Genomic DNA, 27,858 nt, shown 5'->3' with positions numbered 1-27,858 from the left:
TACAGTTTACAAATTGTCAGCGTCCCGCTGCCTTACTGACTTACCTAAATGTAAATTTATAATGAGAATTCAAAAGAAGATAAAGATCTCATAGATGTTTATTTTCAATCACTAAATCTAAACTAAGTTTCTCCCTTGGTGAATAATTCACGACGGAGGAACTCAAGAGTGCAGCAATTTATTTCTGTTGTCTGTCCGACATTATAAAGCATTATAAAAACTCAAACCAGTACATTTTCACAAACTTAATCCCCTCAATAGTTCGAATACCAACAGTTTGGTGTAAAATAAAAGCACTTAAACAATGTGAGTTACTAAAATAATACAGTTAGTTAAATTGAGTTGAGTACCAATATTTTTTTTTTTATAAGAGAAGGGGGCAAACGAGCAGCGGGAACACCAAGGTGTTCATCGACGCCCATGGACATCTGCAATATTATTCCAGAAAGCATTAAATTGGTTAAATAAAACTCTTATCTTATTTTTGAATATCTGTTTAATGGCTGTGGGTCCCAGCCATTTATGAGACATCGTGGTACGGTCATTCGCATTCAGCCGGTACATACATAAATAAAGAAAATTTCATAAATAAAGATTTTTGGTTAAATAGTTAGTTTGTTTTTTTTTTATTTCCTTGGCTTATTAATAAAATTACATTATTTATCTCTGTAATATAACAATAGAATTTAAATGTATTAAATGAAAACATTATTCCATGACGACGGTGATTAAAATCGAAACGCGAGTCATCTTAGACATGACGCGGAAGACCAAGTCATGACGCCTGTGATTTAAGCCATAGCGCGAGTGATCCAATCCTCGTAGGCGCTGACGCGCGCGAACATGTCGGGAGCGCCGCGCGCGCACGGCATCCCCCACGACACGATGCCGATCTGGAGGCTGCTGCTCTCGATGACCAGAGCACTGCCGCTGTCACCCTGCAAATTAAATTGGAAGCTTAGAAAGCTCAATCTGTGATTAACGTGTTAATCTTGGATAGCCTGCCAAGATGAGTGATGTTCTGATCACGAGCCATTTGGTCATGAAGGTGGAAACCTCTGACTAAACTTACACTATTGTAACTTGTAATACTTGAGAGAGAACTGATGGGACGTTTAATTATTGCGTGTTATACTGACGTTGCACATGCCGTGTCCGGGAGAATGATAGACGCAGAGCTCGATGTGGGGCTCAACGGCGGGCGCTCGGATGTTGAGCTCGGCTGCGCGCTGCGCCACCTCTCGGACACATTGCTGCCCGTCAATCGTCGTTACTATCAACTGTAGCAGGGTCGGCGACAGGGAACCGTTTTGCTGCAAACATTTCTCATTAAATTAGTCCGACTGATCAACATTTCACTCGTAAAAAAGTTTGAGCGGGTTAGGTTACAGAAGGTAAAAATGGAATACACAAAATACGTCCATTCATTCATGCATAATACATTACCTGCTTGGCAGTCGGTCAAATAGAACTTACGTCAATTTTATACTTACTCTGATTCTTCCCCAGCCGGCGGCTTTGGACCTGACGCCGGCGCCGATGTAGTCGTAGCTGAGGACCACCGGCTGCACAAGGTTGGAGAAGGCCACGTTGGATGATGTCACCAGGATGCCGATGTCGTTCTTGATGGTGGCGGAGACGTAGTTCGGGTGGGTAACGTTACGCGATAGGCTGTATGACTGGCCACCGGAGTTCCAGCGATTCGTGCCCACCGTCACGCGGAGGGAGCTGAGAATTGTATTGATATTCCTGTCAATTTTTGTTCTAGTTCTGGTTGCTTAAACTGCGCCCATAAATGGAATAGAACTCCTCAAATTAAAAACACAGATTGCTGCCTGTCAAGTATATCTTATGAAATATCTTTAGGGGTTTTTAATATATATTTCCTAGTAGCTTATCTAATGAACAGCTTGGTCTTTAATTCCTGACCTGCTGAGAGCACCGCGTGAGAAGACCGCCTCTATACAGTGTGCGGCGGTAAGCACGTGCCGCGCGCTGATCAGTGACCCTCCGCAGAGGAAGCTGCGGACCAGCAGGCCGTTAGACATGGCCACCATGTAGGGCACACTGCCCTCTGCCGCCTGGCTGCCCCCTACTATGCGTGCGTTAGGATCCGCGTGTATGAAGAAGTCGGAGAACTCATGACGTGGTGTTGGCACAGCTGGAATACGAACAACCATTCGATTTATTACTTTTTCACATCTTTTTATACCCAATTCAGAGATAATGTGATCATAAAATGTGCTAAGTTTTAAAATCATGAACGAAAGCCAATTTAGTCATAGGAACATTTTTTGGGAATTACAAAACAAGTAGGTACATAACGAAATAAATTGATTCACATTATGTTAAAGAAGATAAGCTAACATTCATGTTAGAGATTAAAAATTGTTTACATTTATATACTAAAGTAATGAATAATTTAATTGGCAAGAAAGCGAAAAATACACTGACAATATAAAAAAATAGACAAGACGCAATAAAGTTGCGAATCTTTCCGCGGAACTAAAAGTGGGTTAGAAGCTTACAAATAGCGCGTTGCAGAGTTGAAGTTCAGATTCCAGAACTACGAAGTTTATCTTTCACGAGTTTAAACCTGCCACGGCCATAACCAGAATTGGGTTTTGCTCAAAGTTAATATATTATGAATAAAGTATAGTAGAAATTCACATTTGATTAAGCAAGACTTAAAGTAAACGTGTAAGAAATATCAAATAAAGCGATTTCTATGTCGTAATGCAAATTATCAAATTAGGTATATTGTAACTTACCGAGGCTGGTAGCTAGCACAGTGGCCAGTAGAACTGCTACTTTGAATGTCATCTCTGTTTCGACGTTCAGCACGTTTGCGAAATGTGCCACCGTTACACATATTTATAAGTTTGTCTACAACCCTAATCTACAATTTTTGAACAGTAAAAACTAATTAATTGATGAAATTATACGATTAATATCAGATAAGCAAAGATATAGAGTAGTGTTTATCAACGAACAGAAATTTATGATTGTCGTCATAATTATATTGGTTGTTGGGAAATTATTATTCTGGTTATTTGGATAAAACTAGCAGAGATTAGTTAAGAACGCGACAGATTTATCGCAAATAGTTTATCATCTATCAGACACCGTCTTTTAAATTGATAATATTCAAGCTGTTCACTCAAAACTTTAGTAGAAATGAAAGCAATTTTACAAACTGATATTTCATAAAAGCACAATTAATATGATAGGAGTGAACACGACGCCATTTGATAGCACGCTTCACGGACGTTGTGCGAGCGACAACATTCAAAACTTCTGAAGGCGTTATTTGCTGTACGATGTACTTACCTTGTTGTCTAAAAATTGTCTGCGTCCCGCACTGACTTACCTAAATGTAAATTTAGAATGAAATCAAAAAGAAGATAAAGATCTTTTAGATGTATATTTCTCAATCACTAAATCTAAACTAAGTGTCCCTTAGTGAATAATTAACGAGGAAGGAACTCATAGACTCTGACCGATATTATAAAGCATTATAAAAACTCGAACCAGTACATTTACACAAACTTAATCCCCTTAATAGTTCTAATACCAACAGTTTGGTGTAAAATAAAAGCACTAAAACAATATGAGTTCGTATATTCTTTGTCTAATTTACAAGTTGGATTGTAGCCAGCTGCGGTAGGCGCTGATGCGCACGAACATGTCCGGCGCGCCGCGTGCGCACGGCAGCCCCCATGACACGATGCCGATCTGTCTTCCGTTGCTGCGCAGCACTAGCGGCCCGCCGCTATCACCCTGAGAACATTACAAATAAAAAACATATAATATCACCATTAAAAAAAAAAAACTATCAGCCAGAACGCAGCAGACGGCAACAACAACATCTGTTGCAGACGCTACTTGTTAAAAGTAATTCCGCGTAAGTCTGAGTGTGCGTACGAGATGCCTGATTTATGTCCTCTTTCTCTTCCCACCCTTTTCTTGGATGGAAAGGAAGGGCATGTGGATTAGACGAAGTAGAGGATGCATTGTAAGGAGACATATTATATATATATCCTCCGTTGATTAAAAGTAGGCAACGCATCAGAACTAGGAGTTGTCTATGGTCAACGGTCGCTTTGCTGTTCAACGACGAATTCAAATCGCTGCTTGCTCGTTTACCACCTCATAATATAAATAAAAATAAGTAAAAAACTAAGTGTGGTAATATACGACATAGGAGTCGACCATGAAGAAAGTTACACCATTAGAGATCTTATAAAGGATGCAATTCTTTTCGTCGAAGGTTCGGATCTCATTAGAAACACTTTTCTATTTATTTTGTTGGACTAACATGACAAGTTCCGTGGTTGGCGGAGTGGAAGGTGCAGATCTCGATGTGCGGCTGGACGGCAGGTGCGCGGATGTTCAGTTGCTGAGCCATGCGTGCCACGTCGGTGACGCAGCGAGCGCCATCGAACGTGTTCTTGTTCAGCTGCAACAACGTCGCTGAGCTCTGCCCGCCTTGCTGCAACACACACAACAAACAAAATAGTAACAAAATTATGTTCATAGTGATAAAAACGGATCGAAAGTAAGTTGCCACAGCTGTACTCTTCACGAATGATTAAAGCACGAAATTTTGCCTCTTTTGGGTATACAAATTCTTATGTAACGAAAAAGCATTTGTGATTCTTATTTAACAGGATCATAATAGTTGTACCAATTGTATTTTATTATGACAATAGTTAATTATTGGTTTAGACGTGAATAAAAAGTGATTTCAACTGACAATTCAAAATAAACTTAAGACATTGTACCCACCCTAATCCTTCCCCAACCGTACACGGTGGTGCCGACATTAGCGCCGATGAAATCATAGTTGAGTGCGACAATTTGTACGGAGTTGCTGAGAGCGACATCAGAGGAGGTCACCAGTAGTCCGATATCGTTCTTGATAGGTCCCGCCACGTAGTTAGGATGTGTTATGTTGCGCGCAAAGTTAAAGCTCGTGCCCCCGGAGTTCCAGCGGTTGGTGCCCACCGTGCCGCGGAGGGAACTGAAATGGTACAAGAAAAAATGAGGCTTTGAAACTATAATATGGAATTAGATGTAGCTCATCACTAGAAATAAAATGTAATCTTTTTAGTCGATATATAAAGTTGTATTTAAATGATTCTTTCAATGTTTTCGACGACATATTAAATTCAATAAGATAAAATTGTTATTATCTTTATAATTGTAATACTTATAAATTTATCTAATTCATTAATTGATAAATGTTATATACCTATTTTGTTATCATAATTTATATTCCTATATCGTTTGTAACTTGCTCTGATTTGAGATTGTGGTCGAAATAAACGGTTATTGGCGTAGCTTGAGAAGTCTAGATTGCTTGAAAACTGGGTCTGGACTGTTATAGCAGTGGAATAGCTGTTATAATATTGCTTACTTGGTGAGCGAACCTCCGGAGAAAACGGCGGCGATGCAGTGCGCGGCGGTAAGCACGCGGCGCCGGCCCACCAGCGAGCCACCGCACAGGAACGAGCGTGAGATCAGCCCGCTCGAGAGCGCTACCATGAACGGCACATTGCCTGCGTTTGAACCGCCCACGATACGCCCCGTGGGATCTGAGTGGCCATAGAACTGACTTACGTCAATGTCGGGCGTTGGCAAAGCTAAAATAGGATACAAGTGTTGAAATGATTAGTAAAAAACAGCTTCATATTTAATACTGAATCTAAAAACATGTTTAACGTAATTCGCAGCGGTGAAAGACGTAAGCATAATGTTTCAGACTAGGGAGTGCCGTGATGACAAAGCAAGTAGTACGGTATCTCTCAAGTTAAAGGGGGATACACCTAATCATTACTTTACCTCACAATTTTGGCTTCAACTTATATGGTCATTGCACTTAAATTTATCATCATTCTACAATATATGTCAGGTTCTGCTAATACTGACAGCAACATCTTACCCAAACCAGCCACTAGGAGCGTAGCGAGAACAATCCCGACCGAGTACACCATTTTGTGGCCGCCGTGTGCTCGCGCATTTCCTGTCGCGCCTTATATAACGCACTACATATCTTATAAGAATTGAATTTACAGATAGCTGTGATTAATTGCTATGATTGCATTAAAATAGATAAAAAACAATTATAGATATACGCTTTCGGACATCCTGTTTGTCGTAATGATCTTTGGGGTAGCAAAATGCCTTTTGTCAGAAATTTTCTCGTCTATCTAACTTCTGCCTACAAACTAATGATCATTCCGCGTCTGAAGACTGGGGGATATTTTAACTCCGATAAAATAATGCATTTTTGGCTACAACAATGAACATGTAATGTAAAAGATAAAAATAAACATGTATATTATTTGTAATTGAATTACTAGCTTTTGCCCGCGACTCCGACCGCGCGGAATTAAAAAAAAACTTAATAAGTAGTCTATGTGTTCTTCCAGACTATGTTTTTCATCTGTGCCAAATTTCTTCAAGATCCGTTCTGCGGTTCCGGAGATGCTTTCAAACAAAGCTTCATCCAGCTAACCTTTCGCATTTATAATATTAGTAATATTTAATTGTGTTAAAAATTGCTTCAAGGGCAATTTAAGATTAGGCAGTCGTTAAGTTCTTTATCATAATGGCGACATAACAGCCTAAATAACACGGGCAAGCTGTCTCGATCGATCAAAACAGTCTGATTAATATATTGTTATTGAATAAGTTGTATTTGAAGTATTTTTACAACAATTACTTCAACCAATGTCGTATAGTTGAAACTTTTATCCATTTTTATGTCGACTGATAACAAAATTAAAACGAGGACAACTACAATCGTTGGTTTCTGAGACCAAAATCCTTATACAAAATAGACAACGATGTTTTATACAGGAATTTTACTCTCAGAAACTAAAGTTATAGCTATTATTTTGTATGGAAGTCGTGACCGTGCCAGTGGAATTGGATCTTAACTAGTATGGTTAATCAAGTGATAGGTTAGATCAGTGATTATCAAACTTATTACTTTTACCGCCCCCTTTGAAAATCAATTATTTTTAGCGCCCCCTATTTTTTATGCAACCTTAAAACTTAAAAACCACAATTTCATTACTTTAATTAATTTCAACACCCCCCATTTTTTGGGCTCCTTAACGCCCCCCACTAGGTTTTAAACGCCCCCAAGGGGGCGTTATCGCCCACTTTGAAAAACACTGGGTAAGATGCTACGTGGAAATGGACATTAAATTCAACTTTTTGCCTTGCTCTTAAGAAATCTTTCGGCTATTATTTTCAGCTCATACTTCGTAAGTCCATAATATTTAATTGGATCTATTTATTCAGTATCTACTAAGGTAAAGATAATTTTTGTTGATTACTATTATTTTCATATATGTTGTTTGATGTAAAAATTCAACAACACACCGATAAGTGATGTTGAAATAAAAACGGTGGCTTATCAAAATAAATCCGAATAAATCGCTGCGAGTGATAAATTTTGATTTATATAATTACTGGTTCACTGAACAACTTGTCTATAGATAGGGCACAGCTTATAAACATTTCGTCGATAAAGATTCAAATGAAAAGGATTTTTGGTATTATTCAATAAAACTCAGAAAAAATATTTTAAATTTTATTCTATTATTTATATATATATATATATATATATATGTATTATTTATCGCTTATTTTAAAATATTTCTAATTTACATAAAATTTAGATTTATATTACACAGATTTTAAAATGCGACTATTTTACAATGACGAGTTATTTTATTATTTCTAAGTGTATTTCTAAGTGTAGTTAACATACTATGTTTACAAAGAAGTTTTTCAACATGCAGATTTGTCAATAGATGGCGCTGTTACTAATTCACTCTTGAATCGACAAAGAAGTGAACATTCGCAAATATTATATTTGTGCAGGTGTTTCAAATGTTGTCATTTGACTGAAATTTAAGGTAGAATTCAGTGTCGCTGAGTGCGCGTGCGGGCGCGCGCTGGCCGCCATCAGCTGAGCAGCGGCGCGAGCGCAGCGACGGCGGCGGCGGGCGGGGAGGGCGCACAGGCCAGCGCCGCAGCACGCGCCCGCCCCGCCCCGCACTGCCCCGCGCGTACTCCGTGGTACAGGACATAGGCGGCCAGCGCGTGTCGTGTCTCATCACCGGCACGTCGTCCAGCACTGGAAGCACCGCCTACGCCAGCATACCGGCGCAGTGCTGGCGCCAGACGCGGCTGCCAGTCGTCCAACAAGGCGGCGACTCGCTGCTTGAGTGCGAGCGCGAGTTCCGCGGAGACGAGCGGCTCGGCGAGCGCCTCGTCCCCGTCGACGCGCATCTCCGCCGCCGCCGCCGCACCCTGCTGCTCAGCAAGAGACACCAACAGCCGCACCTGCCACACGTCGTACGACGTCGGCTCCGTTCGCATCGTCTTTATTATCTAAATAATAATTTTTAGTTTCATAAATCGTGTTTGTACAACTAATAAAACTTGTAGGTGATGTAATAACAAACCTTGAGGAATGTGGCCCAGACGGGCAGGGCGCAGAGCGAGTCCTTGACGAGGCACTCGTATGTGAGCATGCTGAGCGCCTGCGCGTGCTCCTCCTCCTCGCGGCTGTAGCGGCGACAGCGGCACGTGCGCGTCACGCCCTCGCCCCGCGCCGCCCCGCGTCGCCGCAGCGCCACGAGGCAGTCTGCGCAGGCCCCGCCCCCCGCAGCTCCGGACACGCCCCCCGCCCCGCCCCCCGCGCCCCCCGCGCCCGGCGCCGGCTCGCCCTGCAGGTGATGTTTGACGAAGCTGCGCACTTTGTCGTCGTTGGTGAAGAGGTCGATGTTGTCCGGCGTGGCGAGCCACATGTTGGTCTTGTCCAGTGTGAGGGTGTGCGCCAGGATGGTGAGGAAGCCGTGAGGGTCCGACACGTAAGACAGGCAGCCGGCGCGCTGCTTTATGTCTATGCACCACGTGAAGTTCAGGAATTTTCTGTAAGGACATTAATATTAAGATCGTAATAATAAGATGTAAAACCTTTTTACTCGACAATCTAATATAGTTATTGTAGTTACTTGAGTTGGTCCCAGTTCTGGTCCCTGCGGAAGACAATGGGCCAGTAGCGCGGGTCGTCGATCTTCACCTCCTTGAGGCTGTCCAGCTCGGGGATGATGCAGGGCGCCTTCATCTCCTTGACGACGCCCTGCAAGTCCACCACCTGCAAATATTCAACGGGTCACTACTCTATTCTGTCTCCCAATATGTTTGGTATGAGATGTGAGGAGCACGGCAGACCTGGAGATGAGCGTAGCACAGTTTCCCGGTGTCGAGGTCGCGGGGCAGCAGCAGACGCGGCTCCACAGCCAGCACGTACAGATGGCGGAACGCTTGCAGATGGTACCTACAACAACAGCATTAGAACAGGTGTTGCTATAGAGGATGCTGTAGTGTACCAGCAGATGTCGCAGACCTGTTGTCCTCGCTGTGTGTGGGGAACTTTGGGAAGAAGGCGATGAGGAGTGCGGCGAGTGCGGTGCGCGAGGTGCTCAGGGTGCCGCGCCCTCCCGCCAGGAACAGCAGCCCCACTGTGCAGTGCACCGCCATCTGCTCACAACAACGATTATTAACGATGGAAAAAATTTAAAGAATAGTCTAGATCAGTGATTGTCAAACTTATTTCTTTCACCGCCCCCTTTGAAAATGAATTATATTTCAGAGCCCCCTAATTTTTATTCAGCCCTAAAACTTAAAAACCACAATTTCATTACTTTAACTAATTTCAATGCCCTCCATTCTTTCGCCCCCTCCTAATTCAAACGCCTCCAAAGGAACGTTATCGTCCACTTTAGGAAACACTGGTCTAGATAATGTAGTATACCTGTGCTCCATGTGAGAGGGCGTGTGGTTGTGTAGCGGAGGTCTGCGGGCCGCGTACTGCGATGCGCGCGCGCAGCCGCCGACACAGCCTCAATACACGCAGATCACCGCGCCCGCTCATTATCTGACCATACAAAACATACATAAATCAAATACATGTATTATTATTTCATTAAAAGAACGTGTATGTATGTATGTATGTATTTTTTTTATATTACAATGTGGCAAGCGATCACATAAATTCGCCGAAATGGCGAAGCGACCGCTACCCATAGACATTCGCAATTGCAGATGCGTTGTCTACCTTTAATCCACGAAGGAGGAGACGCACAAAAAGTGATAGCAAATTTAACCTTCCTATCAAACCTCCTCCATCAAACCCACCTCCCCTTCTCATCCTTTCCTTATAAGGGAAAGAGGACTAAATCTAGGTCTTCGGCATCACACTCATCAGACTGTACTTAGAATTACTTCCACTTGACGCCTGTCTTCTGTGAGGTCGTGGTATTTCACTGAGCGAGGACAATTCCTGCAACTAATGTTGTTGTTGCTGGCGTCTACCACTGTTATATGTATGTATGTATGTGTCACCATGCCGGCGGCGAGCAGACAGACACAGAGACAGGTCTCTATGGTGGCGGCTCCTGCGAGATGGGCGAGGCGGCGGCCGGGTGCTCCCAGCAGTCTCCGAGCGCTGCTCAGCACAGCCTCCAGCGCATCCTCATCACCGGAGCCGGCGAACCGCAGCCCCAGTGCGAAACACGCACCAGATATTATATTGCAGTATGCTTGGCTGTGGACAATAAACAGTATTTTGTAATACTAGCTTTTACCCGCGACTCCGTCCGCGTGTAATAAAAAATAGAAAACGGGGTAAAAATTATCCTATGTCCGTTTCCTGGTTCTAAGCTACCTGCCCACCAATTTTCAGTTAAATCGATTCAGCCGTTCTTGAGTTATAAATAGTGTAACTAACACGACTTTCTTTTATATATTCTTAATATATATAAATCTCGTGTCACAATGTTTGTCCTCAATGGACTCCTAAACCACTTAACCGATTATAATAAAATTCGCACACCATGTGCAGTTCGATCCAACTTGAGAGATAGGATAATTTAAATCTCAAATTATAGTCGCAATTTTAATTTATTGCTAATTATTTGTCTGTTATTATTTGACAGTCACAATTATCTGTTAACTCCAAATGATTCTAACAGATGTCGATACCTTTCGACTGGGTTGAGTAAGTAATCAATAGATGGCGCTGCTATGGTAAATCTACGAACCGCGCGGACGGAGTCGCGGGTGACAGCTAGTTATATATATAGATTATCAATTTATTAAAGGCGCATTAACAGTAACGTCTGTTTACTTCATGGCCTCGTAGTCGATGTTGTCGTCGCTGGGTTTAACGAAGCAGTATGGACGGATGGTGGCCGGCACCTGCTCCTCCACCCACTCCTCAGACGCTTCGATACTATCCCAAAGGATCAGACCTGAAATTAATCAAGATAATCTAACATTAACAGTAGAATTAGAGCGAAAGCTTGTCATAGCAACAATGTTGCTATGACAAGCTTTCGCTAAGTGTTAGGTCTTGTTGGTTGAATGTGGTTATTTTGGATTTTGAGTAAGAAAAGCCATTTCTATATATAAAAGAAAGTCGTGTTAGTTACACTATTTATAACTCAAGAACGGCTGAATCGATTTGACTGAAAATTGGTGGGCAGGTAGCTTAGAACCAGGAAACGGACATAGGAACTTTTGATGTGAAACATCTATAGGATCACTTGTAAACCGAATCGTTGGCGTGGCGACGCTTGCCGTGACGACGGGTCGCCCCGCTATACTAAGGTATACAATGTATATCATTATTATTATGATTATCATTATAATATTTAATGCATATTACTTGTACACACACGATGTTTCACATCTGCCAGGCGTCCCATGACGGCTCACAAGTTTTTTTATCTTGTGTGCATTTTTTTATTCCGCGCGGACGAAGTCGCGGGTAAAAGCTAGTCTTTTATAAAAGTCATAGATTATTGAATTGATCATAGAGTAAGTATAGATTATTATCTGACAGGTCTAATAGTGATAGTTATGCATTTATAAGTGGGTAGTGAATTAAATTCTTTGACAAGTTAAATTTGCGTGTGTACCTCTAGCGATGACTCTTAGCATGAGAAGGTCAGGTCGCACGAAGTCTAGCAGGTAGGGTGTGGTGGGGGGTGCGAGCCATGCGGCGGGTGCACACTGACCCGCACGCAGGTACAGCAGCCCCAGCGCCAGTGTGGCACCCGGTGACGTCACGTCCACGTTAGCCCCGCCCCCCGCCGCACAAGACACGCCCACACCACCGCCCTCGCGACCTGCGTACAGACAAACTTTACATATGTCGGTTTTTATAATTAAATAATGGTTCTCTAGTCAAAAATATAATAAGAAAAAATTATACTGTTCACAGTGACATGTTTTTTTTTCTTGAACCTGACCAAAAACTACTTCAAAATTAATTGTATTATGTCCGGGATATTTAGAAATTTCTTACATTATAACTTGATGTTGAATGTACTTTTTAATTTAAGTTATTGCAACAATTCAGTATAGAATGGTGTGGGTTTGTTATCCTGACCGTATGTATGTCTGTCTCCACCGAGGACGTAGGCGCGTAGGCGAGGTGCGAGGTGAGGTGGGGCGGAGTCTCCGGCGCCCACACAAACCAGCCCCAGCGCCAGCCCCGCCGCCAGCGCGTACCCTTCACGCTCCACACAGTTCTCCAGCTCCGGACCCGGCGGCTTGCCTATCTCATTGAGAAGGACCTGTGCGTAGTGCGCATGAGCGGTGGCCTGGTACAGCAGACCAACACCAAGAAGCGCAGCCACCAGGATGTTCTGCTGGATGTCCAGCTCGATGGAAGTGGGCGGCAGTAGAGCCTCCAGATGAATACTCATCATCTTCGTAGCTTGCACGTCCATAGTACCTACATAATTCAACACAAAACGGTTTTCAAAATATAGATGGCGCTGTAACTAAATGTATTAATTAGTATCAGCGCCATCTATCGTGTAGACCTCTGTATGTTGCGGCGAGGCCTAGAAGCAGGCCGATGCTGATCATCTCGTTGCACTTGACGAAGTAGTCGAACATGTTCATGTATGGCATATCGCGCAGGTGACCATTCAGTCCCAGCGCCAGCAGGAAGCCAGCGTGCTCCGCAGACATATCCTGAGTGCCCTGCACATCACAAAAGCCATTGTGTAACGTATTTAAAACGTCACATAGTCTGTGCACTCCGGCGCACGCGCCGCGGGGACTGCGCGGGTTAGAGGGGCGACCCGGGCTCGGCGGGGTCGCTGCATACGTGCCGGGCCACTTGCCTGCAATCTCCTGAGAAGAGCGGTCACCGGCGTCTTAGTTTTGGTGTGATCGTTTCCGGCTAACGTTGGCGTTCAAAAGTTATTTTTTTCTACATTAATACTAATACAATTTAAGTACTTGTTCCCGTTTTAGGGTAAGTTTTATGGCACATAAAATAAAATATGTAATGTTGCTAAATTTAATTGTCCTTTATAACCGTATTTTTTTAAACGTTCGTTGTTCTTGTTGCTAACGGTCATTTTTAAAACTTTAACTTATTTCTTTTGTACATTTAAATTTGTGTTTTCTTTATTTTACATAAGATCTTATTGCTGATTTTTCATTATTTATCCTTTATCTTTATAATACGTTATTTCGCATTTTATTTAAATTTATTTTAATTTTCGTTTGCTTCGCTTTTGCTTTGTAAACTCCGTTCTGATAGTTCCACCATCGTCAAGCCGCTACGTATTGCTTTTCTTGAGTTGCTGATGGTGGATACCAGGCGGAGGAACAACGCCTTACCGAACTAACGGTCTGGTGTTTTGAATTTCCAGGAGCACTGTACGAATTTTACTGCAAGCTAGCAATCTCCGAGCAAGCTATCGCTTGCCAGCTTCATACATCGGTAGCTGACCTGCCGTTGCGACCTCAGCACCGACGTCTACCGAATTCCTGCGGCCGCCGCTTAGCTGCCTAGGGAGCACCCAGCTACGGTCGACGTGCACCTCCTGTCCTGCCGTTCCTTGGCCTGCCGCCGCTCATCCGTCGCTGGGCGACGCCACCGTAGTTCAGCCAAAGCAGGGGAGTAATAAACGCCGCGGAAGCAGAGACTGATAGCACGTTACCCCACGACCTTATAAATTTTATGTGCCTACCGCTGAGTGCTTGGTAATATTATATATATCTTTGTTACCACCTGAGTTTCTTTTCTCACCTCATTAGGGAGTTAGGGACCCAGGGCGCAAGGACACCTTTTTAAGCCTTGCGGGACGGTACAATTGTCATCGGGTTATGGTTGCTATAAATTGAGATAACACCATCTTTAAAGTTACCATACGTTGGTATAACTAACCCTGGGCTTGTTGTAGACTATCCAGCTATGGTGTATGGTACGTCCGGCGACAGGTACCAGTGCTAGTCCTGCTGCAGCGCCATTGTGGAAGGAGGGCCAGAGCAGTGCAGCAGGTGCGGCATCACTCAGCGTGATAGCGTGACATCGCGGAGGAGGTCCACGTCCTGACACACACAGCCGTGCTGCACGTGCAGGCTCTGTCGCACCTGCTGGCACACTGCGCAGCGTCACCATGCCCCTGACATACAACACATTTACTAACAGAAGTGTTCTAAAGAATGGCTTGGAAACATAAGTTGATAGACCACCAAATACATAATACATTAATGGCTAACTGGAATTTTTTAGGTTTCTACCTCGCACAAGTAAGTTGTAGAATATTCTATCCTCAGCTGTATTTAAAAAAAGTTACGACTTTCCTTCAAATAAAGAAAGAAGCATACAATTTCATTAAAGGCTGACATGCATCTACAGTTCTTCTGGAGTTGTGGATGTCCATGGATTAATTTATATTAGAGGATCTCCTGCTCGTTAGCCCTCTTAACCTATACAACAATAAAAATGTATTCCTCACAACCTACTACTTCTGGAACTAGTAAATTACTTGTGCGGTAGTTACCTGGCGACGGGCAACGCCGTGGTCCTGGTGGTGATCGCGTACAGGTACTTCTCCTGTTCCTCGATGAAGTCGTGGTCGGAGACCTCGGGCCGCTGCGTCAGGTTGATGGTGGCCGGGATTGAAGACTGCAGCAGTCGGAACACCTCCGTCATACTGCAACATCAACATCAACATAGAATATAGACCTCCTTTAGTGACACTTTGAAATTAAAAGCAAATTGTGCTCTTACCGATGGTCCCTGGGGTAGAGCAGCGCCAGCAGCTTGGTGTTGAGATGCTCCATGCCGGTGGCCTCCTCCTCCCACGCCGCACCCGCCGCTCCCCCTCCACCTCCCTCCTCCGTCCCTTTAGTCACCACGGAGTACGCTGTCTCCTTTTCCAGGGCTTCCAGAGCCAATGCTGTAACAATAAACTTTATAATAGAACAAAATTAAATGTACAAATTATATAAACGAAATTTAACTTTTATCCGTACATACAATGTACATACGCACACGTACGTACAAAAGTACGTTCACAAACAAGTACAATCTAGAAAATTTGTGATAGCAAATTGATCTCTATTAACTGTAGGTTAAAGTCGAAAATTGCGTACTCAATTTCGCTTCAATAAAACTTCAGTTCTTAGCTATGGCAAATTCGTCTCTATGACTAGTGTAATAAAGACTAAAGTTGTTTGTTGTACTCACTCTCCAGGTACTCGTGTGTGTCTGTCATGGCGGCTGCGGTGTGTGTGAGTGCGGCGAGGTCCTCTCGCATCACGAGGCAGTAAGCCTGCGGAGGCCAGTCTGTAGGTGGAGTACTCTTCGACCGGTTGAAGATGCTCAGCAGCATCAGACCTATAGCTGGCGGGAAGTTGTCTATGCCCCTCAATGTTATACCTGGAAAAGAAATAACTTATTATTTTGTAGCTTGATGAGTTCATGAACTGAGCAATGACACTACAGTTCCAGTTGACAACTATTCAAGTAGCTTTAGTCGAAAAGGTTAAAATTTATTGACATTCATTTTCGTGTAGCATCTCGTGTCAGTCTAGAATGCTTTTGTGTTAAATACTGAAAATACTAAGTATGGCTGAAGGCTTAAATAGGTTGCGCTATCGTCAAGAGTGGGCTGACATCTATAATTTTTTTTTATTCCTTATTTAATTAATGGCTCTAATCATTTTTAAGTATGTCAAAAAAATAATTATTTTTTTGCTATGATACATACATGACATTTACAATGAGTAAGAGGAAGTTTTTTTTCCCATTGAATGTAACGTTATGTGTGTGTGTTTGTGTATATGTTTTTTAAAAAATGAAATAAAATGTCTTAGGGTACCGACAGACACGGGAGCTATATGCCTGTTGTGTCGGGCTCAGGCTAATTAGCTGTGTGTGTGTGCGTGCGTGCGACCGTGCGTGCGTGCTTGCGTGCGTGCGAACGTGCGTACGTGCGTGCGTGCGTGCGTGTGTGTGTGTGTGTGTGTGTACCTCTGTCTGCGGCGAGCAGTGCGGCCTGTGCGTGCGGCGCAGGCGCAGGGCCGGAGTCTCTGCGCGGACGAGGAGTGCTGCTGCCCAACACCTGCTGGCTGAGCGGCTGTGTGTGTCTGTGTGTGTGTACCTCTGTCTGCGGCGAGCAGTGCGGCCTGTGCGTGCGGCGCAGGCACAGGGCCGGAGTCTCTGCGCGGACGAGGAGTGCTGCTGCCCAACACCTGCTGGCTGAGCAGCTGTGTGTGTCTGTGTGTGTGTACCTCTGTCTGCGGCGAGCAGTGCGGCCTGTGCGTGCGGCGCAGGCGCAGGGCCGGAGTCTCTGCGCGGACGAGGAGTGCTGCTGCCCAACACCTGCTGGCTGAGCGGCTGTGTGTGTCTGTGTGTGTGTACCTCTGTCTGCGGCGAGCAGTGCGGCCTGTGCGTGCGGCGCAGGCGCAGGGCCGGAGTCTCTGCGCGGACGAGGAGTGCTGCTGCCTAACACCTGCTGGCTGAGCGGCTGTGTGTGTCTGTGTGTGTGTACCTCTGTCTGCGGCGAGCAGTGCGGCCTGTGCGTGCGGCGCAGGCGCAGGGCCGGAGTCTCTGCGCGGACGAGGAGTGCTGCTGCCCAACACCTGCTGGCTGAGCGGCTGTGTGTGTCTGTGTGTGTGTGCCTCTGTCTGCGGCGAGCAGTGCGGCCTGTGCGTGCGGCGCAGGCGCAGGGACGGAGTCTCTGCGCGGACGCGGAGTGCTGCTGCCCAACACCTGCTGGCTGAGCGGCTGTGTGTGTGTGTGTGTGTGTGTGTACCTCTGTCTGCGGCGAGCAGTGCGGCCTGTGCGTGCGGCGCAGGCGCAGGGCCGGAGTCTCTGCGCGGACGAGGAGTGCTGCTGCCCAACACCTGCTGGCTGAGCGGCTGTGTGTGTCTGTGTGTGTGTACCTCTGTCTGCGGCGAGCAGTGCGGCCTGTGCGTGCGGCGCAGGCGCAGGGCCGGAGTCTCTGCGCGGACGAGGAGTGCTGCTGCCCAACACCTGCTGGCTGAGCGGCTGTGTGTGTCTGTGTGTGTGTACCTCTGTCTGCGGCGAGCAGTGCGGCCTGTGCGTGCGGCGCAGGCGCAGGGCCGGAGTCTCTGCGCGGACGAGGAGTGCTGCTGCCTAACACCTGCTGGCTGAGCGGCTGTGTGTGTCTGTGTGTGTGTACCTCTGTCTGCGGCGAGCAGTGCGGCCTGTGCGTGCGGCGCAGGCGCAGGGCCGGAGTCTCTGCGCGGACGAGGAGTGCTGCTGCCCAACACCTGCTGGCTGAGCGGCTGTGTGTGTCTGTGTGTGTGTGCCTCTGTCTGCGGCGAGCAGTGCGGCCTGTGCGTGCGGCGCAGGCGCAGGGACGGAGTCTCTGCGCGGACGCGGAGTGCTGCTGCCCAACACCTGCTGGCTGAGCGGCTGTGTGTGTGTGTGTGTGTGTGTGTACCTCTGTCTGCGGCGAGCAGTGCGGCCTGTGCGTGCGGCGCAGGCGCAGGGCCGGAGTCTCTGCGCGGACGAGGAGTGCTGCTGCCCAACACCTGCTGGCTGAGCGGCTGTGTGTGTCTGTGTGTGTGTACCTCTGTCTGCGGCGAGCAGTGCGGCCTGTGCGTGCGGCGCAGGCGCAGGGCCGGAGTCTCTGCGCGGACGCGGAGTGCTGCTGCCCAACACCTGCTGGCTGAGCGGCTGTGTGTGTCTGTGTGTGTGTGCCTCTGTCTGCGGCGAGCAGTGCGGCCTGTGCGTGCGGCGCAGGCGCAGGGACGGAGTCTCTGCGCGGACGCGGAGTGCTGCTGCCCAACACCTGCTGGCTGAGCGGCTGTGTGTGTCTGTGTGTGTGTGCCTCTGTCTGCGGCGAGCAGTGCGGCCTGTGCGTGCGGCGCAGGCGCAGGGACGGAGTCTCTGCGCGGACGCGGAGTGCTGCTGCCCAACACCTGCTGGCTGAGCGGCTGTGTGTGTGTGTGTGTGTCTGTACCTCTGTCTGCGGCGAGCAGTGCGGCCTGTGCGTGCGGCGCAGGCGCAGGGCCGGAGTCTCTGCGCGGACGAGGAGTGCTGCTGCCCAACACCTGCTGGCTGAGCGGCTGTGTGTGTCTGTGTGTGTGTACCTCTGTCTGCGGCGAGCAGTGCGGCCTGTGCGTGCGGCGCAGGCGCAGGGCCGGAGTCTCTGCGCGGACGAGGAGTGCTGCTGCCCAACACCTGCTGGCTGAGCGGCTGTGTGTGTCTGTGTGTGTGTACCTCTGTCTGCGGCGAGCAGTGCGGCCTGTGCGTGCGGCGCAGGCGCAGGGCCGGAGTCTCTGCGCGGACGAGGAGTGCTGCTGCCTAACACCTGCTGGCTGAGCGGCTGTGTGTGTCTGTGTGTGTGTACCTCTGTCTGCGGCGAGCAGTGCGGCCTGTGCGTGCGGCGCAGGCGCAGGGCCGGAGTCTCTGCGCGGGCGCGGAGTGCTGCTGCCCAACACCTGCTGGCTGAGCGGCTGTGTGTGTCTGTGTGTGTGTACCTCTGTCTGCGGCGAGCAGTGCGGCCTGTGCGTGCGGCGCAGGCGCAGGGCCGGAGTCTCTGCGCGGACGAGGAGTGCTGCTGCCTAACACCTGCTGGCTGAGCGGCTGTGTGTGTCTGTGTGTGTGTACCTCTGTCTGCGGCGAGCAGTGCGGCCTGTGCGTGCGGCGCAGGCGCAGGGCCGGAGTCTCTGCGCGGGCGCGGAGTGCTGCTGCCCAACACCTGCTGGCTGAGCGGCTGTGTGTGTCTGTGTGTGTGTACCTCTGTCTGCGGCGAGCAGTGCGGCCTGTGCGTGCGGCGCAGGCGCAGGGCCGGAGTCTCTGCGCGGGCGCGGAGTGCTGCTGCCCAACACCTGCTGGCTGAGCGGCTGTGTGTGTCTGTGTGTGTGTACCTCTGTCTGCGGCGAGCAGTGCGGCCTGTGCGTGCGGCGCAGGCGCAGGGCCGGAGTCTCTGCGCGGACGAGGAGTGCTGCTGCCTAACACCTGCTGGCTGAGCGGCTGTGTGTGTCTGTGTGTGTGTACCTCTGTCTGCGGCGAGCAGTGCGGCCTGTGCGTGCGGCGCAGGCGCAGGGCCGGAGTCTCTGCGCGGGCGCGGAGTGCTGCTGCCCAACACCTGCTGGCTGAGCGGCTGTGTGTGTCTGTGTGTGTGTACCTCTGTCTGCGGCGAGCAGTGCGGCCTGTGCGTGCGGCGCAGGCGCAGGGCCGGAGTCTCTGCGCGGACGAGGAGTGCTGCTGCCTAACACCTGCTGGCTGAGCGGCTGTGTGTGTCTGTGTGTGTGTACCTCTGTCTGCGGCGAGCAGTGCGGCCTGTGCGTGCGGCGCAGGCGCAGGGCCGGAGTCTCTGCGCGGGCGCGGAGTGCTGCTGCCCAACACCTGCTGGCTGAGCGGCTGCACTCCCGCGCCGCTCCCACAACCCACTGTACTCAGTATCTACAACAAGTTGTTACACAATGAAAACTAAATCTAACTAACACTAATAGTTCATTTAGATATATACCTATAGCTCTCTCATGTATACAAATACGTTTGTCTCGCTCTGACACGACTGCCGACTGCTTATGTCTAAATGAACATTTATTTAAAAACAAATCTATTTGATTTTATATAACTGTGCCTTTTTGCTAACTAAACACTTGTATAAATAAAAATAAAAAAATTATAAAATCTGAAATCGGCAGTTAATTTTTTTTTCCATGAAAATGTGTTAATTGGTAGGATTCAATGATAATATGGTAGGATTTATGAACATATTCACTTACCTCAATAAGATCCCGACAGGTATCATTAACTTCAGGCAAATAAGGATAATATCCGACATCACAGTTCTTCAACATAGAATTCAAATAGCTGAATATCCCCGGAGGCTCCGGTGAGAAGTAATTCGGTGGAGAGAGCTTCTTTAACATAACATCCGTCACTTGAGACTCCTTTTCCATATATTCATAATGATAATCATTAGGAAAATCCAACCAATAATGATTCACATAATTATTTAATCTTAAATCTTTCGCTAATTGATATAAAAATGAAGATAAAGGTTTCAAATTACTCGAGAGTAATACATTTAATTTTAAATCTTCATATAATAAATGGAAAGCGTAAAAAACTTGTAACATATACGGGAATAAAAGTGAATTTGTATTAAATTGCACCGGTTTATCAGTTTCTATAGTCTTTGTCTTTCCTCTCCAATGTTTTGACTCCGGTTGTGTTGGACTAAGGTTTAGCATACAGGCAAGTGAGCTGCCGATGGCTTTATGCATTCTAGAATTTAGAAGATAATCCCAATCGTCCTGTGTACCATCACTGGACGTCCTCTGTTTCTTGCTGGCAACTTCTGCACCATCCTCATCACTCTGACGCATCTGGCCCAGTCTTTCTACGTCGTATCCGATCAAAGTAAGTAGAAGTTTCGAGAACATCGACCATTCCTGTTCTGGTGTTAAATCTTGTGTACCCGGAGCGTTCCTTACACCATACCATTTTATTAACACCTGCATATATAACAGATTAATGTGAGTGCAAAATTACTAAAAAATCATTAAATAAATAAAAAAAAAGGAATTGAAACACATATACTAATTTTTTTAAATAATGAAAAACCGCATAGTTAATTTCTCTTTCGATTAGTATAACCATATGTATGTATGGATGGACGTATGTATGTATGTGTATGTATGTATGTATGTACCTGCATGGCGATGTCCCTGGGCAGCAGCGCGCGCAGTGCGTGTGCAGCGCGAGGGGGGAGTGCGGCGGCTGCGAGTGGTGGGAGCGCAATGCGGTACAACACGCCGTTCTCCAGACACAGTGTGAGCCGACGTCCTGCAGCGTCGCACAGCCCGCGCAGACCTGATGGTAAAAGGTGTGCTGTTGTAAAAGGTGAGGGCGTGGTAAAGTGTACAATTTGGTATGATAAATGGTACTAAAATGTGAGGGGGGGAAGAATTTTTGACAATGGTGAGTAGTAAAAAGTAAATATTGGTATAAGTTTAGAATGGTTAAGTGGAATTTTTTCTGCAAAGATTTCGTAATGTTATTCAAGTGTAATAAAATCCTTACCCAAGCTTTCTTTGTGCTCAATCCTGGAGACGGAGGAGTGGGGGACGGGGGAGAGGAGATGCAGGGCGGAGTCGTCGAAGGCGCAGTCGCTGCGACTGGGCAGCAGACTGCTGCGCCGAGGGAACGGCGACTGCAGCACCGGCAGCGCCAGCGGGTGCGCAGCGCGCTTCGTGTACGGCGAGTCCAGCAAGCGCGCGAGTACACCGCCCACGTGTACCTACATATAACAGTCATTTCAAATCTTACTTAATATTATAAATACGAATGTTTAGATGGATGTATTGTTTGAAGGTATCTCTAGAACGGCTCAACATATCTTGATGAAATTTGGCACGGTTGTAGAAAATAGTCTGGAAGAACACATAGGCTACATAATTTTTTTTTAATGTTGCGCGTACGAAGTTGCGGGCGTCAGCTAGTTAATAAAACTGAGGTACATATTTGAAAGTTTGGATGTATTTTTATTAGATGGTATCACCAAAACAATTAAACAGATATCGCTTAATTTTGGCACAGATATATAACATAGTCTGGTAGAACAGATATGCTACTAACTACGCTTTTTTTACAGTAAACAATAATAGCATGGCGGCTTAGTTTTTAATACCCTTAATAGCATTAGGATATCAGATTGGTCAATAAACAACTTCCTAGATCTTAAAACATCACTTTGTATATCGTCACATCTTAAAATTCGCCATATTTATATACAACTAGCTTTTACCCGTGACTCCGTAAACACGGAATAAAAAAAAAATGCACACAAGATAAAAAAGTTCCTATGTACGTCTCCTAGTTCTAAGCTACCTCCCCATCAATTTTCAGCTAAATCAGTTCGACCGATCTTGAGTTATAAATAGTGTAACTAACACGACTTTCTTTTATATATATAGATAAACATAGTAATAAATGTTTAAGGAATATATAAATACCTTGCCAACAACACTGTTCCCCGACTGCAGTATAATATTACCAGATTCATCAATCAACGCAATCATCTTTAAGTCATTTAGTACAACAGCATCTTTTGCATAAACTGAGGAGACGGCACCCACAATTAAATTGCTCTTCAAAAGCTGTCCGTGAGAATGTGACCGCTGCAATCTTAAAATCTGTAATTTATTTGCACCTCCAACCTTCACAAGAAAACAGAGATAATCATGACCAACAAGATCTGTATGTAAGAAAGTTTTTATATCGGTGGGACTTTCCACTTGATCTCTCCGTATCACTTGACTGTCTGTCCAAATGTGATCTAAACATATATCCGGGTATAAAGGCAAAGATGGCGGTGTTTGTGTTATTGAATTTGCTAACATCGAAGTTGATGATGCTTGTCCGATAGAGGCATGAGGTGATAACCCTTGCTGATGGAATATATGTGCCATAGGACTGTTCTGACGAGATCGATTTGGTGTATTCATACCTTTCTTCGATTGAAACGGACTACCAGCATTCCAACTGGTTGTATTTTTTACCATACTTTGCATAGGGCTGCCAACGAAATCACAAGATTGACTGAACACTGTCGTTGTTGAGTTTATATTCGGACACATGTTTAAACATTCCTCTCTTGTTGCTTTTCGAATCTTCCATAATGAGTGATATCCTAGCTTCCAATCGTATAATAAAATTATACTAGGGTTGACACTAACAAATATTATTTGAACATCCCCGTCGCTGTAATATTGTAAACCTTGAGATGGTGACTTGATTAATATGGGTATGACTTCATCCAATGGATGTGATAGTGAAAAACACGTGGGTAATGGATATTCCTGGTCATATCCAACCAGGGATTCAGCTCGTAACTTTGCACTCATGTTAAAAGGCACATTTGCCTTTGATTTGTATAAAGAACTGTTGCAGGATTCGTTGAATTTTAAAAATGATGTTGGTAATAATGAATTGTTTAGTTGAGGTAATGGTTCTTTTTCTAGTAGAACTCCGTATTTCGTGGGCCATACTTTTTTAACTTGGAACGGTATACTTGTTATATATTCTCGACCATCTACAGCGTAAACTCTCATACATTTGCTGTCCATTAATAATATTGATGGCATTATATTTGTTTCTATATGTTCCGTTGTATCTTCAATCTTGATATTTTTCTTGACATCACCTATTTGTGAGTTTAATGCATCTAGTAACATAGTATTGTTAATTCCAATATGAAAGTTGCAGAACGCTGCATGTTTGATTGGGTTCTCTATAGTGTAACAAGCTATTGTTTCTCTCTGTTCAGGTCCTGATAACTTAGTACCAGGTGTTGATATTAAGCCTAAAAATAATGGGAAAAAACACATAAATCTTACTAATGTTATAAATGCAAATGTTTAGATGGATGGATGGATATTTGTTTGAAGGTATCTTCGAAACGGTTCAACGGATCTCAATGAAATTTGGCGCAGACTTGAACATAGTTTGAAAAAACACATAGGCTACTAATTACATTTTTTTTAAGTACGCGCGGAAGAAGTCGCGGGCGACAGCTAGTTTTCTATATATTGACATGGAAGATTAATTCAATGTGAATTTTGTTTAGTATTTCATATATTTTATTAAATAACATACAAAAAATATATAGTCAAACCAGGATAAGTGAGACTTCAAGGGATAATTTTTTCTCTCTTATAGAGGTTGTTGGACGGGACATTCACTCTAAGAAGTTTCTTACTTATCCAGGTTCGATTATTTGTCATTTTTATTCTTACCTTTAGACCAAACAGCAGTACAACCCTTTACATAAAGTTCCTCTTCATAACAACAGTCAGTCTTTGGATTTAAAGGTTTTGTTATTGGTTGTTTATTCTGTGACGAATTTAAATTGAATTTCTTAGACATGTTGCTAGAACTATTTGCACTACCCCCTTGTGAAGTACCTGCTTCAGCTTCGGGTCTCTTTATACCGCTAAGTAATTCTGATTTAATAGATATGTTAAATTCTGGTTTAATTCTACTTGGAGGTCTGAAAGAGTCTTCATATTTCTCTTTGGTTGATTGCTGGGTCTCATCTTCATCTATATCTGTAAGTTACATTGTTTTTTTTATTATTATTTTCAGTTTTGACAATTACTTAATGAATACTAAGCATACTTATAGCGACTGCAACACCTGCGCCTGCACAAAACCTGTTATCTCTTTTTACTATAAGAGAATTAGGGGGATGAATATGTTCTTACAAGTTTCAGTTGTGGAAAATCATAGTTATGAACATCTTTGTTGTTAAAGACAGTCAATTAAAGAAAAGGGTAAGGAACAATTGAAATATACAAATATTTACTTATAATAAGTACTTTTAACACTTACCAACAGTTTCTCTATAATAAATTTCTCTGATGCACCACCACTCCTCTCCAGAATCCTTACTTTCGAGCAAACTCTCATCCTTTATGGCAAAGTTAGCCAATTTGTACATAAGAGAGTTCTCCGATGAGGAATTATTAAGCCCTTTACCATAGATCTGACCGGGATGCTTTGCAAGTACTGTCCTGCCATGAGGCACAAACTCCTACAAGAACATTCTTTTAATTAAGAATTTTGCTTTTTTTTTGTATGTCACAGATTGTATAAAATAAAAATGATACAATTGCTATTTGGTTATACCGATATTATAAATGTTTTTGAAAAATTAAGACTCATTATCGTATTAGTAAGCAAAGCTTATTCTTTAAGGTTTTAATACAAGGTGTGAAAGCCGGTAAACAGAGTTAGTCTTGAAAAAATCGTCAATAAATAAAGCCTATATTCTCATAAAATAGTAAAAATACACGGAATACTGAAAGCAATACGCATTAAACATAACAATATATTTTTACACTTTGAATTCAATAAATCTTGTTTAATAAATAACATAACTTACCAAAGGTTCTGAAGCCGCGATCATTGTATTATCATCCAGATTTGAAACAAATAAACTTGACGTTTGTTGTAACAATACAATTCTTCTTTATACAGAAAACCAAATTGTTATTAAATCTAATAACAAGATATTTCTTAACGAACAATTCAGGTTCGATTTGACCTGTGTCAATTTGATTTGACAATGTAATTTCAAACACTTTTAGGAAAAATGTTGCCAGTATAATTTATTTAAATTGAAATAATGCCTTCACGAAAGAAAGACCTCGAATATTATTATAGATTGATCAGAAATGTAAAATCCTCACCATTTTGCGGAAAAGTATGAAAATAATAGGTTTGCGGACATTAGAAAGTAATTTAATAAAGAAGTCGATTAAAGCGTCTCCGGACCAGGATTTTTATATATTTGGTTAGGCAATATACAAGTAATGCATTTCTATTTAAATTAACTTATTAAACTTAACAATACAGTTGTTTTGGTTTCAGGTACCTCTACGAATATCTATAAAAATTGCTACTGCGTTGTCAACCTTTGAAAAAAAAAACGCACTTTCCGATATCAAATCGTATCGAACTTGCAATAAGAATACATCACATTAGGTCATTGACTTCTTAGTTGTTATCTTTGTGGTGTGGTGCAAGTAAATAAAAACGCACATAAATGAAAACAACAGAAATGTTAATATGAATAAACTTTATTACTACAATAAAAGATATAGAATGAACCACACTCGCCTTTAACAAAACATTCAACAAAACACTTTGGAGCCAACAAAACACTTTGGGTGTTGACTTATTATGCCCTAATTAACGATTTATTTAGACCAGTGTTTCTCAAACCAATAACCGTCCCATAATATATTATCTAACAAACAATATCAAAGTTTATTAAACTACCAAATAGCCAGTAATAAACTTTTTTCGTGGTAGGTTATAGAAACAAAATAATAATCTTTTCATTTATCTTGGCAGCTCAAGGTCATCGGCGCGCTTTGCCTCCCCCCCCGCTAAACCTACAATCGCATTCTGCGCAGCATATTCCACGAAGTTAAGAGCCTCCAAGATATCTGAAAACTATTGTATAACAAATACCTAAACCCTAATACATAAATTTCTGTAAACATCGCTTTTATCATGGCTGTATACTATTAATCTCTTTTATACAGTTCGACTTTAAATTGTAACAATATTTTAACAGTCTCGTGATCTGATCTAATCAGATGCAAATGACGATCAAAAATCCATCTCCTCAACATAAACAAAACGGAGAAATCAAAAGTATAACTTTGATATTGTTTGTGTTTACTTGATTAAATTAAAATATCGTAACCGTTGTATTTTATTATCAATAATATACGAGGTGATTCGTTAAAACAAATAGTACAGTAACAAAAATATACAAATAACACTAATAAAATCGGTTACCACTTGATCCGTGGCTTAAATAGGAAACTTGTGCGACGGCTATCTTTTATAATAAAACAGATCTTCCAGCACCATTTTTAAATCGCCTTTATATTTATACAACTTCACTTTCTTATAAAAATCCATAATATTTTGGCAATACGCCCCCTTTTTGTATCAAAAAACTTTTCAATCTAACCCATCCTTTTGCACATACTGGCCCCTTGGTTATTGTAACCTTAACCCTAGTTTCGAATAAAATAAGGCCCATTATGTGATGAAAATTGTAATCAAAGTTATTCAGATTGTAAAAACAAGACTTTTAGAAGAATTAAAACCTCCAAAAGCTCATCAGATATATAAATATAGGAAACTTTTAAAAAGCTTAATTTTCAAACTCAAAACGTAACAATTTATAAAATTTAAGATAAAAACGAATAATTTAAATTTGGAAATAAACATATTGCAACAAAAAAAAAACACTATAGAAATCTGACAAAGTGTTGCCATAACGATTAGAGGTTATTTAAAATATATTAATTATAATATATAATATACTAATTATGTATCACTTATATATTACATACTATTATACTACTGCCTAGCTTCTCTATAAATACATTTGGTCTTTGGATGAGCATGTCACATTATGGCTTGTGTCATTGTTTGTTAATTTAATTAAGTGCACTTTTCGAATTTAGTACTTGATTATATTTTATTAAAATACTATTCTAGACTAGACCTGCAACGTAAACATCGCACCAACCACCTTCTGTATATTTTAATTTAAACATAGGAAAAATAACAGAGTAATCACAGAGGCCATTATAAATCCATTAAAAAAAATAAACAACATAGAAAAAAATATTTGAGAAACACTGTTCTGGGACGAACAACTAAGTAAACGGTCTTGGTGAAGAATAAAATAGCTTATAAATAAAAACGATGCAATGATTTACTTAAAAAAAAATAATAATATTCATGAAAATTTTTCGATAATTTTCAGGTACCTAATTGGGACAGGATTTACGTACGTGAACGTAAAAATGTTTTTTTTTTTTGCATTTTTCCATTTTTTTATTGTATAGTGATGATAGATCTTGTATAAAACAGATTGGTAAAATCTGGGACTGAATAATACATAAGCGAAATGTCACTACATAGTTAATTATATA

At 43.5% G+C, this 27,858-nt stretch overlaps 3 protein-coding genes across 3 annotated transcripts; all 3 read right to left on the bottom strand.

Moving 5' to 3' along the window:
- Positions 1–679: 679 nt before the first annotated feature.
- Positions 680–2,869, bottom strand: LOC106710087 (chymotrypsin-2-like). The gene is made up of 5 exons (XM_045680888.1): positions 2,772–2,869; positions 1,930–2,161; positions 1,494–1,728; positions 1,140–1,313; positions 680–938 (listed from the first exon to the last, which is right to left on the bottom strand). Exons 1-5 carry the CDS (start codon positions 2,821–2,823, stop codon positions 792–794), a joined length of 840 nt encoding a protein of 279 aa, XP_045536844.1. The 5' UTR covers positions 2,824–2,869; the 3' UTR covers positions 680–791.
- A 681-nt stretch (positions 2,870–3,550) lies between these two features.
- Positions 3,551–6,037, bottom strand: LOC106710129 (chymotrypsin-1). The gene is made up of 5 exons (XM_014502115.2): positions 5,945–6,037; positions 5,420–5,645; positions 4,789–5,023; positions 4,319–4,492; positions 3,551–3,780 (listed from the first exon to the last, which is right to left on the bottom strand). The coding sequence occupies exons 1-5, from the start codon at positions 5,994–5,996 to the stop codon at positions 3,637–3,639; spliced, it is 831 nt and encodes a 276-aa protein (XP_014357601.2). The 5' UTR covers positions 5,997–6,037; the 3' UTR covers positions 3,551–3,636.
- A 1,946-nt stretch (positions 6,038–7,983) lies between these two features.
- Positions 7,984–25,433, bottom strand: LOC106710088 (anaphase-promoting complex subunit 1). Its single transcript, XM_045681054.1, has 23 exons — positions 25,278–25,433; positions 24,725–24,926; positions 24,130–24,441; positions 22,348–23,696; positions 21,416–21,632; positions 21,045–21,205; positions 20,113–20,847; positions 19,636–19,783; positions 15,590–15,781; positions 15,131–15,299; positions 14,901–15,053; positions 14,282–14,519; positions 12,921–13,083; positions 12,482–12,829; positions 12,009–12,218; positions 11,216–11,339; positions 10,432–10,633; positions 9,842–9,964; positions 9,434–9,567; positions 9,259–9,364; positions 9,039–9,181; positions 8,487–8,955; positions 7,984–8,412 (listed from the first exon to the last, which is right to left on the bottom strand). The coding sequence occupies exons 1-23, from the start codon at positions 25,299–25,301 to the stop codon at positions 7,984–7,986; spliced, it is 6,351 nt and encodes a 2,116-aa protein (XP_045537010.1). The 5' UTR covers positions 25,302–25,433.
- Positions 25,434–27,858: the final 2,425 nt, after the last annotated feature.

Source organism: Papilio machaon, chromosome 14, assembly GCF_912999745.1.
Source record: "Papilio machaon chromosome 14, ilPapMach1.1, whole genome shotgun sequence".
NCBI lineage: Eukaryota > Metazoa > Arthropoda > Insecta > Lepidoptera > Papilionidae > Papilio > Papilio machaon.
Note: the sequence above shows the minus strand (reverse complement) of the source record. Positions and strands in the feature narration are given on the sequence as shown.

Bases quoted from the DNA above. Each gene is read 5' to 3' on its own strand.
- LOC106710087 (XM_045680888.1), bottom strand. From the start codon at position 2,823: ATGACATTCAAAGTAGCAGTTCTACTGGCCACTGTGCTAGCTACCAGC. The intron at 2,162-2,771 runs GTAAGTTACAAT...TTCGTATTCCAG, and splicing joins TGTGCTAGCTACCAGCCTCG to CTGTGCCAACACCACGTCAT. The intron at 939-1,139 runs GTCAGTATAACA...TTTAATTTGCAG, and splicing joins CCGGACACGGCATGTGCAAC to GGTGACAGCGGCAGTGCTCT.
- LOC106710129 (XM_014502115.2), bottom strand. From the start codon at position 5,996: ATGGTGTACTCGGTCGGGATTGTTCTCGCTACGCTCCTAGTGGCTGGT. The intron at 5,646-5,944 runs GTAAGATGTTGC...ATCCTATTTTAG, and splicing joins GCTCCTAGTGGCTGGTTTGG to CTTTGCCAACGCCCGACATT. The intron at 4,493-4,788 runs GTGGGTACAATG...TGTGTGTTGCAG, and splicing joins ACGGTTGGGGAAGGATTAGG to CAAGGCGGGCAGAGCTCAGC.
- LOC106710088 (XM_045681054.1), bottom strand. From the start codon at position 25,301: ATGATCGCGGCTTCAGAACCTTTG. The intron at 14,520-14,900 runs GTAACTACCGCA...GTTGTATGTCAG, and splicing joins ACGGCGTTGCCCGTCGCCAG to GGGCATGGTGACGCTGCGCA. The intron at 9,182-9,258 runs GTCTGCCGTGCT...GAATATTTGCAG, and splicing joins TGTGCTACGCTCATCTCCAG to GTGGTGGACTTGCAGGGCGT.